Source organism: Sorex araneus, chromosome 6, assembly GCF_027595985.1.
Source record: "Sorex araneus isolate mSorAra2 chromosome 6, mSorAra2.pri, whole genome shotgun sequence".
Taxonomy (NCBI): domain Eukaryota; kingdom Metazoa; phylum Chordata; class Mammalia; order Eulipotyphla; family Soricidae; genus Sorex; species Sorex araneus.
In genome coordinates this window covers 164,808,743-164,825,455 of record NC_073307.1, presented here as the reverse complement: position 1 = coordinate 164,825,455, position 16,713 = coordinate 164,808,743, and the positions used below count along the sequence as shown (strand labels likewise).

General features: G+C 59.7%; 2 protein-coding genes across 2 annotated transcripts; one reads left to right on the top strand and one right to left on the bottom strand.

Moving 5' to 3' along the window:
• Nucleotides 1-821: 821 nt before the first annotated feature.
• Nucleotides 822-11,596, bottom strand: CCS (copper chaperone for superoxide dismutase). The gene is made up of 8 exons (XM_004618449.2): nucleotides 11,464-11,596; nucleotides 11,070-11,142; nucleotides 4,638-4,775; nucleotides 4,289-4,466; nucleotides 3,778-3,838; nucleotides 1,660-1,737; nucleotides 1,489-1,592; nucleotides 822-1,397 (listed from the first exon to the last, which is right to left on the bottom strand). Exons 1-8 carry the CDS (start codon nucleotides 11,500-11,502, stop codon nucleotides 1,244-1,246), a joined length of 825 nt encoding a protein of 274 aa, XP_004618506.1. The 5' UTR covers nucleotides 11,503-11,596; the 3' UTR covers nucleotides 822-1,243.
• Nucleotides 11,597-11,751: 155 nt separating this feature from the next.
• CCDC87 (coiled-coil domain containing 87) lies at nucleotides 11,752-14,489 on the top strand. Its single transcript, XM_004618553.2, has one exon. The coding sequence runs from the start codon at nucleotides 11,752-11,754 to the stop codon at nucleotides 14,323-14,325; it is 2,574 nt and encodes an 857-aa protein (XP_004618610.2). The 3' UTR covers nucleotides 14,326-14,489.
• Nucleotides 14,490-16,713: the final 2,224 nt, after the last annotated feature.

Here is a 16,713-nt window from a genome sequence, read left to right as displayed (position 1 = left end):
CCTGGCTCTGCACTCAGGAATTACTCCTGGCGGTGCTCGGGGGACCATATGGGATGCCGGGGATCGAACCCGGGTCGGCCGCGTGCAAGGCAAACGCCCTACCCGCTGTGCTATCACTCTGGCCCCCCAGATTCATTCTTTAGGACACGAGAACAGGGACACAGTGAGGAAAGAGGAGTGACTCTCGGTCCCCAGGTGGGGGCCCATTGGGGACTCAGAATTTCCCGCATCTTCCAGTGCTCTCCTGTACCGCTGTCATCCTCCCCAAACACCGGCTTTGTACGAAGCCCCAGATCCAGCCGTGGATGAAGGCTGCCGGGAGAATAGGGCCAGACGACCCCTATAGTTCAGTCAGCCACAGCGAAGGAAAGGGGACAGGCCACTGGCAGATCTGAGAGGGGGCAAGGATGTGAATTCAGTATTCTTTTTCTTTTTGGGTTACACCCGGCGATGCTCGTGCAGGCACCAGTAACATCTCACAACGGAGCTGTGAGACTTCTTGTCACTGTTTTTGGCATATACGCCACGGGTAGCTTGCCAGGCTCTGGCGTAGCGGGCCTGATACTCTCCGTAGCTTGCCGGCTCTCCGAGAGGGGCGGAGGAATCGAACACGGGCCGGCCGCATGCAAGGCAAATACCCTACCCACTGTGCTGTAGCGGTTGGGCGTTCGCCTTTCACGCGGCCGACCCAAATTCAATTCCTCCACCCCTTTCGGAGAGCCTAGCAAGCTACCGAGAGTATCGAGCCCATGTGGCAGAGCCTGGCAAGCTACCCGTGTGTATTGGATAGGCCAAGAACAGTAACAATAAGTCTCTCAATGAGAGACGTTACTGATGCCCGTTCGAACAGATCAATGAGCAACGGGATGACAGTGACCCGGCGGGGCACAGGGGTTACTCCTGGCTCTGCACTCAGGAATTACTCCTGGTGGTGCTCGGGGGACCCTATGGGATGCTGGGAATCGAACCTGGGTTGGCCGCATGCAAGGCAAACACCCTACCCACTGTACTATCACTCCGATCTAAAATTCAGTTTCGTTTGACTTCAAAGCCAAGAGGTGGTCCTTGAAGTGGGGAGGCCGGGCCAGCGACAGCGTTCCTGGGCCCACGGAGGCACAGGCGCCCCAAGCAAACACAGAACTTCCACAGGAAAAAGCAGCTTTAATTGGCCCCGGCATCAGGCCTGAGACTGGCTCATAGGTGGGCACCAGGACCACCGCTGGCCCTGAGGCTGCGGCCCCACTCAGAGGTGGGCTGGTGGCTGCGTGGGCTCCTTGCGGCCCTCCCCCGCGATGGGCCGGCCGCGCTCCTCCCAGATGGTCAGGCCATCGCACGAGCAGATCTGCTTGGGGTTCTGGAACAGCCCCGCGGAGCGCGCGATGATGCCGCAGGCCAGCCTGCAGGGGAACACGGGCAAGGTCAGGGCCGCTCGGGCTCTGCCTCGCTGCCACAAAGAACCCGAAGAGGGGAGGGGGGCGCCGGGCTCACCTCTTCCCGGAGTTGCCCGTGATCTTGGACAAGGGATGGCTGCCTTGGCCCAGGTCATCTTCCCCCTCATCGATGACCAGGCTCCGGCCGATCACGTCCCACACCTGAGAGGGGGACCGAGCTCAGACCAGGGGCCCGAGAGGAAGATTCCCCCCATCTCCCCTGCCTTACCTTCAGCCGCTCATCCTCCATCCTGAAGGTGGCGCGGCCGTCGGCGTTGGCGCAGACGTTCCCCAGGTCCCCTCGGTGCTACGGTGAGGCGGGCACGAGGCTGTGTTGGCTCCAGCCTGATCCCGGGCTCCCCCACCATGTGTCTTTCCTCTGGTGGGATGACGGGGAGGGCCCGGGGTACTGGCCAGGCCATGGACGCCTCCTGGGCCTGGAGTAGCCAGTGCTAGGCTGGGACCAGAGGCCACTGTCCAGCCCTGCAGTGCAGGGCTTGGGCCCCGCAGTGTGTATGTGTGTGTGTGTGTGTGTGTGAGTGGGGGCCAGGGAAGGTTTGAACTTGGGGCCTTATGCATCCATGCAAGCATTCCACCCTGCTGAGTTCTGCCCAGCCCCCTAAAAACACTTTGGGCCTCCACTGATTTAGCTTTTTTTTTTTTTTCAATGTCCCTCCTCATCGCGTGGCTAGCAGTACCGGTTTTTCCTCTTAGTGGCAATATCAAGTTCTGTTAAAAAGAATCTACCTATGCTTGTATGAAGCATATCTCAAATTTTGTTTTGTTTTGTTTTCTGGGTCACACCCAACAATGCTCAGGGGTTACTCCTGGCTCTGCATTCAGGAATTACTCCTGGCGGTGCTTGTGGGGACCATCTGGGATGCCGGGGACCGAAACCAATCAGCCGCGTGCAAGGCAAACGCCCTTTCCACTGTACTATCATTTTGGCCCCAACGTATCTCAATTTGCTGCAAAATCCAGGGTGGAGGGGAGCAGAGGAAGGAACAGCAGCACGATGGACACGAGCTGGTGGCTGCGGGGGCGGGGGAGAGGGACCCTGGAGCCCAGGATGAGATCTTCCCTGCTTTTGAGTATTCATGAAGGTTCCATGAGAGTAAAACATGGAAGTGAATGAAATTTATGACTGTGGGCAGCAGAGAGAGAGCAGAGGTCAAGGCACCTGAAAGACACGTGACTGTACAATCCCCCGAGCATCGTGGGTGCAGCTCTGGAGGCCCCGGGCCCCACTGAGGTGGCTCCGGTGACCCCCAGCACTGAGGTGAACCCCGAATCCTTGGACGCTTGCATTAACCTGTCAGCTAGTTTCCTGCCTAAGAATCGCCAGGAGGGGGTCCCTGGGCCTCCTGAGCACTGCTAGGGAGAACTGCTCCCCAAAATATAAACTTAAGGCTAAAGATGTGCCCTGAATTTGTGAGTTTTTTTGTTTGGGTTCTGCTTTGGTTTGGGGGCCACAGCTGGTGGTCCTCGGGGGTTACTCTTGGCACTGCACTCAGGGATCACTCCTGGAACCCGGGTCGGCCACGTGCAAGGCAAATGCCCTACCTGCCGTACCATGGCTCTGGCCCTTGTGTGAAGAGTTGATCCCTGACACCGTAAAAATCTTTAAAAAGAAAAGGGGGGGGGCAGGAGCGATAGCACAGTGGGTAGGGTGTTTGCCTTGCACGCAGCCAACCCGGGTTCGGTTCCCAGCATCCCATATGGTCCCCTGAGCACCGCCAGGGGTGATTCCTGAGTGCAGAGCCAGGAGTAACCCCTGTGCATCGCTGGGTGTGACCCAAAAAGCAAAAAAAAAAAGAAAGAAAAAAGTAAAAGAGGGGATTGGAGCGATAACACAGCGGGTAGGGCGTTTGCCTTGCACTCGGCCAACCTGGGTTCGATTCCCAGCATCCCATAGGGTCCCCTGAGCACCTCCAGGGGTAATTCCTGAGTGCAGAGCCAGGAGTAACCCCTGTGCATTGCCGGGTGTGACCCAAAAAGCCAAAAAACCAAAAAAAAAAAAGCTACATTACCCAAGGGGAAGAAAAACATCCAAAAAAAAAGAGTGTCAAGTCATCATTAATCATTAGTGTCATGGGTGACACTCTGAGCTGGGGAACAATTCTCTGGTGACAAGTCAAGTGCGGCCTGCATCACTCCATACCAGGCCTGGGGGGCCAACGGGGTCTCCTGTAGGTGGCCTTGTTGTTCCCAGGGGGCAGTCCCAGACCGCAGCAGGGGATCAAAAAGAACCAAAATGAGGAGGGGGAACCCCTCAACAGGGAACCGGGGTAGAGTCCCCTCTGGGCCTGGGTCCGCTCAGCTCGAGGCTCACCCTGCCGGCACTTACCCGCTCAGCATCCTGGGGGCCCCCATGAGAGGCTCCATCCGGGTTGAAGTGCTCCCCGCAGCTGAGAAGGAAACGGTGGCAGCACTGAGGCTGGGGACCGGTGGGAACCATTCTAATGGCATCTGTGTTCCCTCTGCCCCCAGCACTTGTCACTAACATCGGCCTGTCCTGTGCCAGAGTCTGGGTTGAGGGCACTGAGCGAATTCAGATGTGGACCCTGCCTTCCCCGAGCGTTGGGGCCGCCCACGGTGACAAGCCTCCTCACAGGGTCTGCCCAGGACCAACCTCCCAACATGGGCCCACCCTTCCCGCCTGGGGACCCTCTTCCCTCCCGGGGCAGGAAGCAACGCCAAGGGAGCTTCGTGTGGGATTGGGGGTTTAACGCCCTCCCATGTGCTAGGACCACTAACGGCTCGTTTCACCCGAGAAGCCTCAGTCTCCACGTCTGCAGACTGGGTCTGGGAGCAGGTGTGTATGGGAAGGGCTGAAGACAGTGACAAGCCCCCCTTACCTGCTGCAGTCGTCGGTGAGGTCCCCAAACTGATGGACATGGAGCCCGTGCAGCCCCGGCTCCAGGCCGTCAATGGTCCCCTCGATGAGGCAGCGCTCGGGACTGAGCTGCAGGAAGCGTACCACGCCCTGCACGGCGCCAGGGCGCCCCAGCATGGCCACCGCCGCCCCAAGATTCTCTGCAAGGGATTGGATGCTGGCCGGACTCACCCCTCGCCCAACCTGAGAGCCCACCCAGCTGCCTTCTCCGAAGCCGTTCCAAACCCCAGCACCCTGAAATAAAACCGGAAGTGGTTTTATGTGCATCGCCCTAGAGCCTTTCGCCAAGGCCCATGCGAGGGGCTACTCACTCAGTAGGCTGCTGCCCATGCCCTTGAGGACCGCCTGCCGCCCGGTGCTCTCGAGAAGGGCCTGCACCTCCTGGCTGGGTAGGGTGGTCTGCACCAGGACCATCTGGTTCTCCAGCTGCACCTCCACACTCTGGACGCCTGGCATGGAAGGGCAGAGGGCAGCAGAGGGCCGGCATGCCCGTGCTGGCAGTGGGAATGACCAGATGGCAGTCGGCCATCCCGGCTTCAGCCCTGGCCCCGTGGCCGAGGCCAGCTCAGGAGGCAACTTCTGGCAATGCAAGGCTCTTCCGTTTGGGGGGGTCCCCCAAGCAGTGCCAGGGGAGGCCAGGGTGCATGGCCAGCAGCACTAGGCCAGGCTGGGAGGGGCCCGTGGTCTGAAGGCTTGGACCCGGCTCTGTGGTGCTATAGGACACCATGGTCACCCCAGTCTGGGGCATCCAGGGCTAAACCGGGCAGTACTTGGGGGCGATGTGGTGCCAGCGATTGAACCCAGGGCCTCTGCATGCCCAGTGTGTGCCACAGTCCTGAGCCCACTCCAGCAGGACTAGGGAGACCACATGGAGTGCCCGGGATGGAACTCATGCCAGTCTCGAGCTCACAGGACAAGCACCCTCCCCGCTGTACTATGGCTCCAGCCTGAGTCAGCTTCTCCCTACAGAAAGGGGAGCGGGTGCCACTTGGCCACCAGGACCGTCGTGAGCTCTAGTCACGTGCCAGGTATTATGCATAACTTTTGAAATAATAGAAGAACCCCTTAAAATACTTTTATGAACAGGGATGATAAAGCCATGCTATTCACGACAGCCGAAAGGCACACCAAATTGTGTGTTCCCCCATGGCAGATTCATCCTCAGCCGCAAAGTATGAAGCGGGGTCAGGGAGATGGTTCAAAGGGCAGGAACACGTGCCTGGCATGCACAAGGCCCTGGGTTTGATCCCTGGCATTACGTGGCCTCCCCAGCCCTGGCGGCAGTGGCCCTTGTGGCTCCTAGTGCTACTGTTGGAGGCTCCGCAAAAATAGCAGAATAGTAATAAAGACGTAATAACTAGATATAACTGATACAACTAGACACAAATGAAGCTTAAAAATGTTAAAGGTGGGACTGGAGCAATAGCATAGCAGGTAGGGCATTTGCCTTGTACGCGCCCAACCCGGGTTCGATTCCCAGCATCCCATAGGGTCCCCCAAGCACCACCAGGAGTAATTCCTGAGTGCATGAGCCAGGAATAACCCCTGTGCATCGTCAGGTGTGACCCAAAAAGCAAAAAAACAAAACATAAAAAACCCACAACACTTTCAGGGTTTCAGAGAGAGATTACAGCACTGTGTATGATCCCTAAGGTCCACTAGGAGTGATCCCTGAGCACAGCTGAGCATGGAGCACCCCACACCCCGCAAAATACACACACACACACACACACCAGAAAACAACAAAAAAGAATGCACTAAGTCAAATTAGTCACAAAAGGCTGGGGGGCCTGGGGCCTGGGGTGGGCTCAGAGGCAGAGCGACCACCTTGGAAGTTCGATCCCTGGTGCCACCCACGTGCCCCACCACAGTCCCCGCCCCCACCACCACCACATGTGATCTCTGGGGCACAGCCAGGCAGGTGCGAGCCCCACCACTGTGGTGAGTGACCCCCAGCCATCATGGCAAGGGAGACAAGAGCCCCAGGTGAGACCCAAGTGAGTCCGCAGCCCCGGGGAGCATGCGCGGAAGCACGATGGGGAAGCGGGTGATTCCGGCCCGGAAGCACAGAGCCAACAGCCCCTGGACACTGTGGGGAGCGACACACCCAAATGAGTAAGTGTGAGCCCTGTTGCACAGCAGCATACACGAGCCCCTGGACACGCATCAAGGGCCCCAGACTCCGTGATAATGACAAACGGTAGAGAACAGGGGAAAGTTATTTGGAAAGCAACTTGCTCCGAGCCACGCCGTGGGCCTGGCGTTCACCTCGGGTGGGCACGCTCTTCTCCCCAACGCGTCTTCCCCTGAGAAGCAGGGCCGGGGCCCCTTTCCCGCCCTCCTGCAGGATCTCCCAAGAATGGCCACACCGGCTAGTCTAGGGGCAGGAGTGCAGCGCAGGCCTCGGACAAGCTCGGGCGACTGTGTCACCCAGCCCTCTGGGACTCCTGCCCGGGAACCCTGGGCCACCCCGCATCTGCAGGGCTCCTGAGGCGTGATTCCCACGGCAGCCCCAAACGGGCAGAGAGGCAGAGAGGCGCCTCGGTTTCACGCAGCCATGCACGGGCTCCTGAGGGAACTCTGGAATCCCTGCGCCTCCCTGTCTGGGGGTGCAGGGGGACAGTGGGGTGCAGCCCTGGGAGCAGTGTGGTGGACACTGGCTAAAGAAGGTCTTTCCTTTTGTGGCTGCCAGTTCCGAGAAGGGAAGGCCATGCACGGCCACGCCAGGCGCCCCTTATGCGTTCTTCCTTTCCCTCCTTCAGCTCTCTCTGCAAAGTGTTCAGCAGGAGGAAGTCACGACAGTCTGGGGAAGCAACCGTCCTTGTCCCCGGGGACTCCCAGGCTGCAGGAGCAGCCAGACGGCACCTGGACTAACCACCAGACTGAGAAAGTTCCAGAAGGCTCTGGCTTCCTTCTGAGCCATCACAGGAGATAATAGTGGGGTGGGGAATCTTGCGAGGGCTTATGAGGCTTGTGTTTTCTGGGGTGCTGCGGGGGGAGCAGCGGGCCTGGGAAGGTGGCAGATACTCACGGCCCCTCAGGGTGCAGGGAGACCCCATGTGGCCAAGCTTCTCCTCCCTCCACAGAACAGCTGCCTGTGTGCCCCCTCCCGGAGAGCCCTCGGCCTCGGGCTGCTGGGGGGGACAGGGGACAGCAGATGACTGGGAGCTGGGCTGAGCTTCCTTGGGCCCCTGCCGAGGGCTCTTACACCCACCAGGCCAGAGAGTGACCCAATGGCACATGTGGCCAGAGGACACGGAGCTGGGAGGGCAGCCTGCACAAGCCGGGGCACCCCCACCCTCCCTGGAAGCAGGCCTGGGCCCCAAAGGGCCAAGATAAGCCTAACACTCCCGGGGCTCAGATAAGCAGGCAACGTTCAACGTTGCCCACCGGGATTCCTCGTGCACCCGCCTCCTCGCTCACACATGCTCCAGGCCGTGGGGACAGAGCAGGGGACAAGGGAGATGACATCCCCGGCCCACGAGCAGTGCGTGTTTGGGTGCAGGGATTCACAACAGAGTTTTCGTTTTGTTTTTTGGGGGCCACATCCAGAGGTGCTCAGGGCTTCCTCCGGCTCTGTGCTCACGGATCACTCCTGGCAGTGCTCAGGGGACCCTAGGGGGTGTTGGGGATCAAACCTGGGTTGGCCGCATGCAAGGCAAGTGTACAAAGCCGCTGTGCTATCTCTCCAGCTCCATCCCCTGAGATTTCTGAAGCAAATGGTGTGATGCACCATTATTTATGCAGGACAGGCAGAGCGGGGGAAGGCGCTGAGCCCAGGAGCGAAGGAAGGGAGGGGCATGAGAGCAGAGGGAACAGCAGTGGCCACACGTCTGCCCCTCGAGAACCAAGGCCAGTGTGGGCTGAGTCAGAGGGCAGAGAGTGGACACAAGCAGGCCAGGCGCAGCAGGCGACAGGAAAGAGCTGGACTTGTTGAAAACACACTTTATTGATTGGCCATTGGTTTACAGCAAGACATGGTGGGGAGGGGCACAGCCAGCGCACCCGCCACCAAAGAAGGATCTGGACTTTCATTCTGACGGGGAGTCGGGGGAGGCCACAGGGCATGGTGGCCCCAGGGGTGGGTTCTGCAGTTAAATCCTGAGGCCCCACATTCCAGCTGCGTTTTCTAGTCGGCGGCTTCGTCTGCAAACGGAAATGGTTCTACCTACTTCAGAGGGCTATTGTACAGCCCACCAAACAGTGCTCAGGGGCCCATGCGGTGCCTGGGATGAGGCCAGGGACACACACACACCACACACATAGGTCACTGCCCCGGAGCCATTGCAGGACAACATCCTCTGTGAAAGTCCCTCCGGGTTTCTGTGGTGGCCACAGAGCAGGGGCAGCTGGGGCAAGAGGGACTCAAAGACGCCAAGATGAGGTTTGCGGGCAGGTGGGGAGAGAGGCCTGGCGCGGTGTTTCGGACACAGTGAGGGGCTGGCGCCACATGGCTTCCTAACGGGGTCCCCGAGAGGGGCTGATTCTAGGCGCTGCGGGAGGATCCCCGTGTGGGAACCGGGCCCCCCTGCTGTCTGGGTGCGTGTCTCTCCGCCCCAGAAGCTGGTCCCCCTGCAGCGCTGCTCAGGGGCACACGGCGGGCTCAGCCCTTGTTCAGTGCAGCGCCCAGCACTGAGGTCACAGGGCGGCTCCAGGGCAGGGAAGTGAGGCTTGGGCTGGGAGCGTCTCCCCCGCTCCCCCATTGGAGACCTGAGCCCAGAGTCAGGGCACCTCAATCCTTCTCCACTACTGCTCCCTTTCTCCCCAGTCCCTGAGAAAGCCACACTGGCCCAGACCTGACAGTGGTTCCCAGAAGTCCTCAGCGGTGCAGGGGTCCCAGCACGGGGATAAAACCTCACTGTCTCCCGCAGCTGTGCCCGATGCTCCGGCAGCAGGAGTATTGCATGGGCCGGTTGCAGCTCACGCGGCGCAGCACAGGCCTTGCAGGAGACAGAGCAGCGGGCAGGGCATATGCCTTGCATGCTCCGACTCGGGTTCCATCCCTGGCACTGCACACGGTTTCTTTTTTTTTTTTTTTTTTTTTTGCTTTTTGGGACATACCCGGAGATGCACAGGGGCTACTCCTGGCTCGTGCACTCAGGAATTACTCCTGGCGGTGCTTGGGGAACCATATGCAATGCTGGGAATCGAATCCGGGCCGACTGCATGCAAGGCAAACGCCCTACCCGCTGTGCTATTGCTCCAGCCCCTGCATATTTTTTTATATTTATTTATTTTTTTAATTAGTGAATCACCGTGATGGTACAGTTACAGATTTACACATTTTCGTGCTTGTGTTCTTTTTTTTTTTTTTTTTTTTTTCTTTTTGGGTCACACCCAGCGATGCTCAGGGGTTACTCCTGGCTTTGCACTCAGGAATTACTCCTGGCGGTGCTTGGGGGACCATATGGGATGCCGGGGATCGAACCCGGGTCGGCCGGGTGCAAGGCAAACGCCCTACCCGCTGTGCTATCGCTCCAGCCCCTGCATATGTTTTTTAAGCAACACCAGGAGGGAGCCCTGAGCACAGAGCCAGGAATAAGTTCTGAGCACAGACAGCGGGTGGCCAAAGCGGGGGAAAAAAAAAAGAATAAGAGAGAGGGGGGTGGCATTTGGAACCACAGCCGGCAGTGCTCAGGGTTCACTCCTAGCTCAGTCCTCAAGCAGAATTTGGGAGACCATGTAAAGTGCCAGGGATGAAACCAGGTTAGCTATGTGCAAGGCGAGCGCAAGCTTCTCTCAGGACCCCTGCTCTCAGCGGAATGGCTATCCCCTTAGGCCCCCACACAACCCCCTTCAAACACAGCTTAAGCAAATCCAGCTCCAGGGCGTGTCCTCTTGGGGCTAGGGAACTGGACCAGAGGGCACATGCTTTACATGCACATGGTCCCAAGGCCCAGCTTTAGGGTCACCCTGAGTATGGCCAAGTGTGGCCCTGGTGGCCCCAGCACCGCCTGCATAGCACAGTGTGACCAGGCCTAACCCCCCAAAGCATCATCAGAGCCCCCAGGTAACTGAGCCCCGCTGATGAGTCACCCATCCCCCCCAAAATAAAGAAATCTGTCTTCTAATGCCTCCAGCCAGCCATCACCACCTGTGACCCTCCCTGTTCCTCCTGCAGCTTAGTGGGGTCTCACTACAGGGCAAAGACCCTTCCGAAGTGCCTGACAGACATCAGCGGGTGGCTCTTCACAACGGCCCCCGGAGCAATTTCCGTAACGTCCAAGAAACAGGCACAGAAAGTTTCATGCGAGAGGAGTGGCAGGGGCAGGATGGAGGAGTGAAGCCCCCCCCACGCCGGGCACATCCGCTGATCACTAGTTCACCCAGCAGCGGGGGTCAGCCGCACCCCGCTCTTTGCCACCTGAGCCCGGCCCTCGCCCGGGAGCAGGGTCACCTCCAGGGCAGCGGGCAGGCTCGCCAGAAGCCGGAACAGACCGAGGCTGTTTGCTTTGTGAAAATCAGGCGGTTTCCCAAGCCCCGGGCTGACAGCCGTCCCGGGAACTCCCCACAGAGGTGGGGCTACTCCCGGCTTCTGTGGGGGTGAACGCCCCGCCCTGACCAAGGAGGGGTTCTGCCAGGGCAGGCCAGAGACCTGGACCCTGAGACCCAGGGACTTGGACTCTGGCTCTCTGAGCACATGCCCACCTCTCTCTCCCTGTCCCTCTGTCTCTGACACGGGCTGCAGGCCTGAACCTCCCCGAGGCCTTGGGCTGTTGCATTAACGTTTCTCTGGCTCTTACCTGCCACCCCTTGCAGGGACTTGCCCACGGCGTCCACACAGCTCTGACAGGTCATCTGCACCGCGAACTCCAGCTACCAGGGCGGCAGGGAGCAGCCATGAGAAGCGCGGCCTTCTTAAGGCACCTGCTCGGGGTCTTCCTTGAAGACGACCCTTGGGGGTGGGAAAACTCCCACGCCCCTCTCCCCACTCCTCTTTGCTCCACCCCCACGATCATTCCAGGACAAACACCCCTAGAACTCCCGACACTCCAGGGCCCAGACACTGCAGGAGCCCCGGGTGGGAGAGTGGGGGGAGGGGGGAGGTCCCCGACCTGGGGGGGTCGCCTCCTTGCCCCCTTCTCCCGAATTAACGATCGGCGCAGGGGCCGAGGCTCTGCCCGACGATGCCCTCACCGTGCAGGCGGTCCCGCCAGGCTCCGTGTTCGATGCCATGCTGGCCCCCGTCAGCCTCGGGACGGCCTGAACAGCTCCGGTCCTGAAGTGCAAACGCGGAGTCGCGGAGGAGGCGGAGCCCCCGGAAGCCACGTTTGGCTCCGCCCCCGGCGGCGCGCGCAGGCCCAAAGACCCCGCCCCCTCGGCCGGACAGCGCCCGCGGGCTGCGCAGGCGCGCTGTGGCCTCCGGTTGCCTTAGCAACCGCGTCGCCGCTTCTGCCCCCGCAGGTCGGAGCCGCTAGTGCTGAAATGGATCCCGCCAAGGAAGAGTCGGAGTTCCAGCACCTTTACCATCGGATGCTGCGCCCGCTGACGCTCTTCCCTCGCCGGGAGCCGCTGCCCGAGCCTCAGAGACCCCCCCCGCAGGACCCGGTGCTGCCCTTGCCCGTCTCCCGGCTGACGCCAGCGTCGCTGTGCCAGCAGGTGGCCAAACGGCTGGCCCAGAGCGGGCTGACTTTGCCGGTGTCATCCGAGGCCCGGAGTCATTTGACCAATGTCATCCTGGACGAGCTGAAGTGTGGCTGGTGGGAGCCTCCCCCCGAGCCCGGGCTGAGCCACTTGGACAACCAGAGGCTGCGGAAGCGGCTGCAGGCCCACGTGCTGCTGAGCAGCGAGCAGCTCTTCTTAGGCCACCTGAGCATGCTGGCGACCTCGGGGACCGCCTCGACCGTCTTCACCAAAAACGCCATGCTGGTCCGTTTGGCCGCCAGCCTCGCGAGGTACTGCACACAGTTCCTCACCGGCCCTGATGTGTACCGAGTCCTGCTGGCTGACTTCCGAGCCCAGCTGCAGCTGGAGCAGGCCCAGGGCAGCGTGCACAAAGTGCGCTCCGCTGCCTCCGGTGGGGCTCTGAGGCTCTACACCATCCCGTCGCCCCGCAGCACTGGCATCGCCTCGGTGCCTCTCAGTCAGCTCAGCCTGAACCACCTTATTAAGCTCAGCCGCCCGACGCCCAAGGAGCTCAAGGAGGAGCCAGAGCAGGATCCCCTGAAGGAACTCATGTCCATCCCCAGGCTGAAGAAGAGAAAGTCTCTGCGCTTCTGGCCCTTCTTGCCAAAGAGCAGGCCCACCTCTAGATTCCTGAAGACCAGCCTCCAGCCCCAAGCATCCCCCACCGGGGTTACCCTACCCAGGGATCCGATCCCCTCCCTGCCTCTCACCAAGCTCCTGGTCCAGAAGGCCGAATCCATGCCCTGTCTGCGGGAGGGCAAAAGGCTGGCTGACATCCTGGGCCTCCCCCCGTTTCCCAGTCGCCCTCTCTCCCCCTCGGATCTGGTGGCCAAGAGCAAACCTGACTTGGCAGCCGGGAGAGTGGCCGAGGACCTGAAGCAGCTGGTCAAGAACCTGAAACTGGGGCGGCCCTGTTCCTCGCCGGTGCACTCCGGCCTCGACCCGCTCCTGGGGGCCCTGACCCAGCGCCAGGTTAGAGCCAGTCGCTTGAAAGGGCTGCAGGAAACACAGAAGGAGCTGGAAGAAGTCACATTAGCCTCGGCGCCGTCGGTGCTCCCAGCCCCTGCAGCCCCTCGTGACCAGTCCCAGCCGGTCACTTTCACCATGAAGGTGAACCAGGGCTTTGTCCAGGGCGCAGCCGTGCTGGTCTCCGAGAGAAGCCTAGAAAGCACCTACTGCGTGGAGCGCGCCGGGCTGCTGTACAATCACCTGAGCGGCGAGCTGGAACCCAGGCTCCTCGACAAGATGAAGGTGGAACGCTTTCTGGGCACCAGCATCCGGGAGGTGTACAAGGAGCTGATGAGCTGCGTCTCCTCCAACTACTTCTCGCTCGATCAGGAGTCTCTGGGCGAGGAGCCGGCGCTCCAGACCAAACCCTCGGCTCTCTTGACCTCGGCCTTTCTCTTTCCGAAAAAACAGTATGCTGCTATCAACCCCAGGCTGGCCGGGATCGCCTCGTATACAGCCGAGCCTTTAAGATTCAGTGAAGACAAGATGGCCTCTTTCTCCTCGTTCCAAGGGCTGCAGAGCTGGGGCGGTTACTTCCAGAAACTCTCGTGGCTGAGCTGGTGGCGTGCCACGGTGTGTACGGACGATTATTTCAAGTACCTCTACCAAGAGGATACGGATTTCCTCCACGTCATCTTCCACCTGTATCAAGAGGAAGTGCCCAAGGAGGCCCTGCCACCGCCCGTCAAAATCACCCCCAAGATTCAGCACCCACCCCCCTTGCTCCAGGACGAGGAGCCCGACTTCGTGCCCGGAGAGTGGCACTGGGGCAGCCTGACCGAGTACAGCGAGAGGATGCAGCAGCTGCTCCTGGACGAGTCCCCCAAGTTCCTGGGCCTGCAGGAGCGGCTGGAGCAGCTGTGGAGCATGCTGGAGGTCCCGGCGCAGGAGCAGCTGGACATGGCCATCAAGTACAGCTCCAACACCCATGTGAGGCAGCTGCCCTCCTTGGTGAAGGCCTGGGAGCAGGCCCTGGAGCACATCCGGCAGCGGGAGCTGCTGCTGGGGAAGCTCGAGTGGTTCGAGCGGCAGGCCTCCAACCCCAACCGCTTCTTCCAGAAGAACCGCCGCGCCCGGCGCTTACTCGAGGAGAACCAGGTCCGCGGCAAACTCTACAGGGCCCTCAGGCGCACGGAGAGGCCGCTGACCACCATCCTGGAGGACATCGAGGCCCTCTTCGGCGAGCCCGTGACTTTCAAGGGGCGCAGCTACCTGGAGAAGATGAAGCACGACCGGGTGGAGATGCTGTTCTGGCTGCAGCAGCGGCGACGCCTCCGCCAGCTGTTCCGGGCGCAGAAGGCCAAGCGCAGGAGCCAGGGGAGCCCGGAGCTGACCACGCCGAGGAACACTCCCGGCACCAGCTGAGCCGCCGGTGCCCTCAGCCTCCCTTTTCCCCCACACCGGGCATCTCGCCCAGACCCCTGGGCGGAGAGAGCTCTGAGAGTGAGTTTAGGGCCGTGATGCTCCTGGTCCCACCCCCCCGGCCTGGCTGCAAACATCGTGCTCTGACAGCAGGCCCCCAGACAGCATCCCAGGGGTGTCGAGGCAGGTCCAGTAAAAGCAGATGGCATCTGTCAATCTGTCAGTCTGTCAAGGCTGTGTCCTTGGGTTTCGTTGCAAGGGGGTGTGTCGGCGGCGCAGCTCAGTTCGCCTTCCTGACAGCCTCAAACCTGTGGTGACCTGTGGTAAGCAGCTGTGCCTTGGGATCCTCGCTCTGTAGCTTGGCCTCGAGCCTAGACCCCCACAACGTGCCACACGCCGCTGGCAAAACCAGTCACGCTGTCGTCACATTTCCACTAGCTCCTACAAGCACTGGTGCCAAGTCCATCAGGGTATGGATGGGAAGGCCAAGCCTCCCGCCCAGCCCTGCCTTGGTTTCTCTCCTCGAGGCTAGCAGCCCTTGAAAAGCTTGGGAAATGCCTTTTCTTTTGTTCAGGAGAGGGAGTTGGTGGTCAAAGTGGGTGCTTCTGTGTGAGCAGAGGCAGGGCGCGGCCGCCTCCGTCCCAGTCATTCATGGTGACACCGTCAGCTTCCCAGGAAAGGGTGGTTGAAGGGAAGAAGCTGCAAGGAAACCAGGCCCTCGAGGGACCCGGTTCCCATCAACACTAGCCCGATCCATGGGGCTGGAGCAATAGCACAGCGGGTGGGGCGTTTGCCTTGCACGCGGCCGACCCAGGTTCGATTCCCAGCATCCCATATGGTCCCCTAGCACCGCCAGGAGTAATTCCTGAGTGCAGAGCCAGGAGTAACCCCTGTGCATTGCTGGGTGTGACCCAAAAAGCAAAAAAAAAAACCAAAACACTAGCCCGATCCAGATCTGAGGAAAGAAGGAAGGAAGCCCCATCACTGAAGGCCCCAATGACCTGGTGCAGGTGGGAGCCAGGTTGTGTTCCCTCGTCTCTCACAGAGTCCGTGACCCAGAGATCCAGGGGGGCTGTGGGGTCACACAGCAGGGCTGAGCCCCGGCCTGCCCCACTCACTGCCTTCATGACCCCAGGTCATGCCCTGACCAATCTGAGCCTTCGTTCCCTCCCCTGCACAGGACGCTCGCAGCCACACCCCTGCGGCTGGTTGAGGGGGGCTGTATCCCCCAAGGGGAGGACCCATTGGAGCCAGCAGCCCGCACCTTAGCCAGGCTGCCTGCCTCTAGAAGGAGTGCTGAGACCGGAAAACAATACTCCAGGGGTCTGAGCGATGCCACAGTGAGTCGGACACTTCCCCGGCATCCCATATGGTCTCCCGCCTGGGTACAGAGCCAAGAGTAACCCCCAAAACGACAAAACAACACGCACACGAACAGAAAGAAAACAACACTCCAGACCAGCTAAGGGGCTCCAGGGAGAGAACCCAAGGTCCTCTGAGTGTCACAGTGATGAGGAATTGATAGGAAACAAACAGCAACGGGCCTGAGCTATAGCACAACGGGGAGGGTGTTTGCCTTGCATGTCGCTGACCTGCAGTCGCTCCCAGGCATCCTGTACAGTCCCCTGAGCACCGCCAGGAGTGATTCCTAAGAGCAGAGCCAGGAGAAAGCCCTGAGCATTGCTGGGTGTGACACAAACAAACTAACAAACAAAACCCCCCCAAAATTGATAAAGGGGCCAAGAACAGCAGGGGTCGATGGGCAGAAACCCCTGTTGGATCCTGGCACTACCAGGAGTAGCCTGAGGCATCATTAGGTATGCTGTTTGCCCATGAGAGAAAAATTGACAGGAGGCTGAGGAGAAATCAGGCCGTGCGCATAGATCGCAAGCTGTGTGCAAGGGAGTCTGTCCAAGACAGAGGTTGTGGCTGGCTCTGGACAAGGATGGCAATTTTTTTTTGTGGGGTGATGGTGGTTGGGCAATACCTGATGGTACTCAAGGATTACTCTTGGCTCTGTGCTCAGGGGACCATAGGGGGTACCAGGAATCGAACCCTGCCAGCCGCGTGCAAGACAAGCGCCCTATTCGCTGTACTATTGTTTTAAGAACACCTGAGGCTGCGATTTTATTTATTTATTTATTTATTTTAATTTATTTTATTGAATCACCAAGTGGAAAGTTACAAAATTCTCAGGCTTATATCTCAGTTACACAATGCTCAAACACCCATCCCTTCACCAGTGCCCATATTCCACCACCAATAAAAACAAAAACAAAAGCAAAAACAAAACAAACAAAACAAAAAAAAACAGTATACATCTCACCCCTCACCCCCCAACCCAACCCATACGTGAGTGATAATTTCACTTCCTTTTCTCTTTACCTTGAT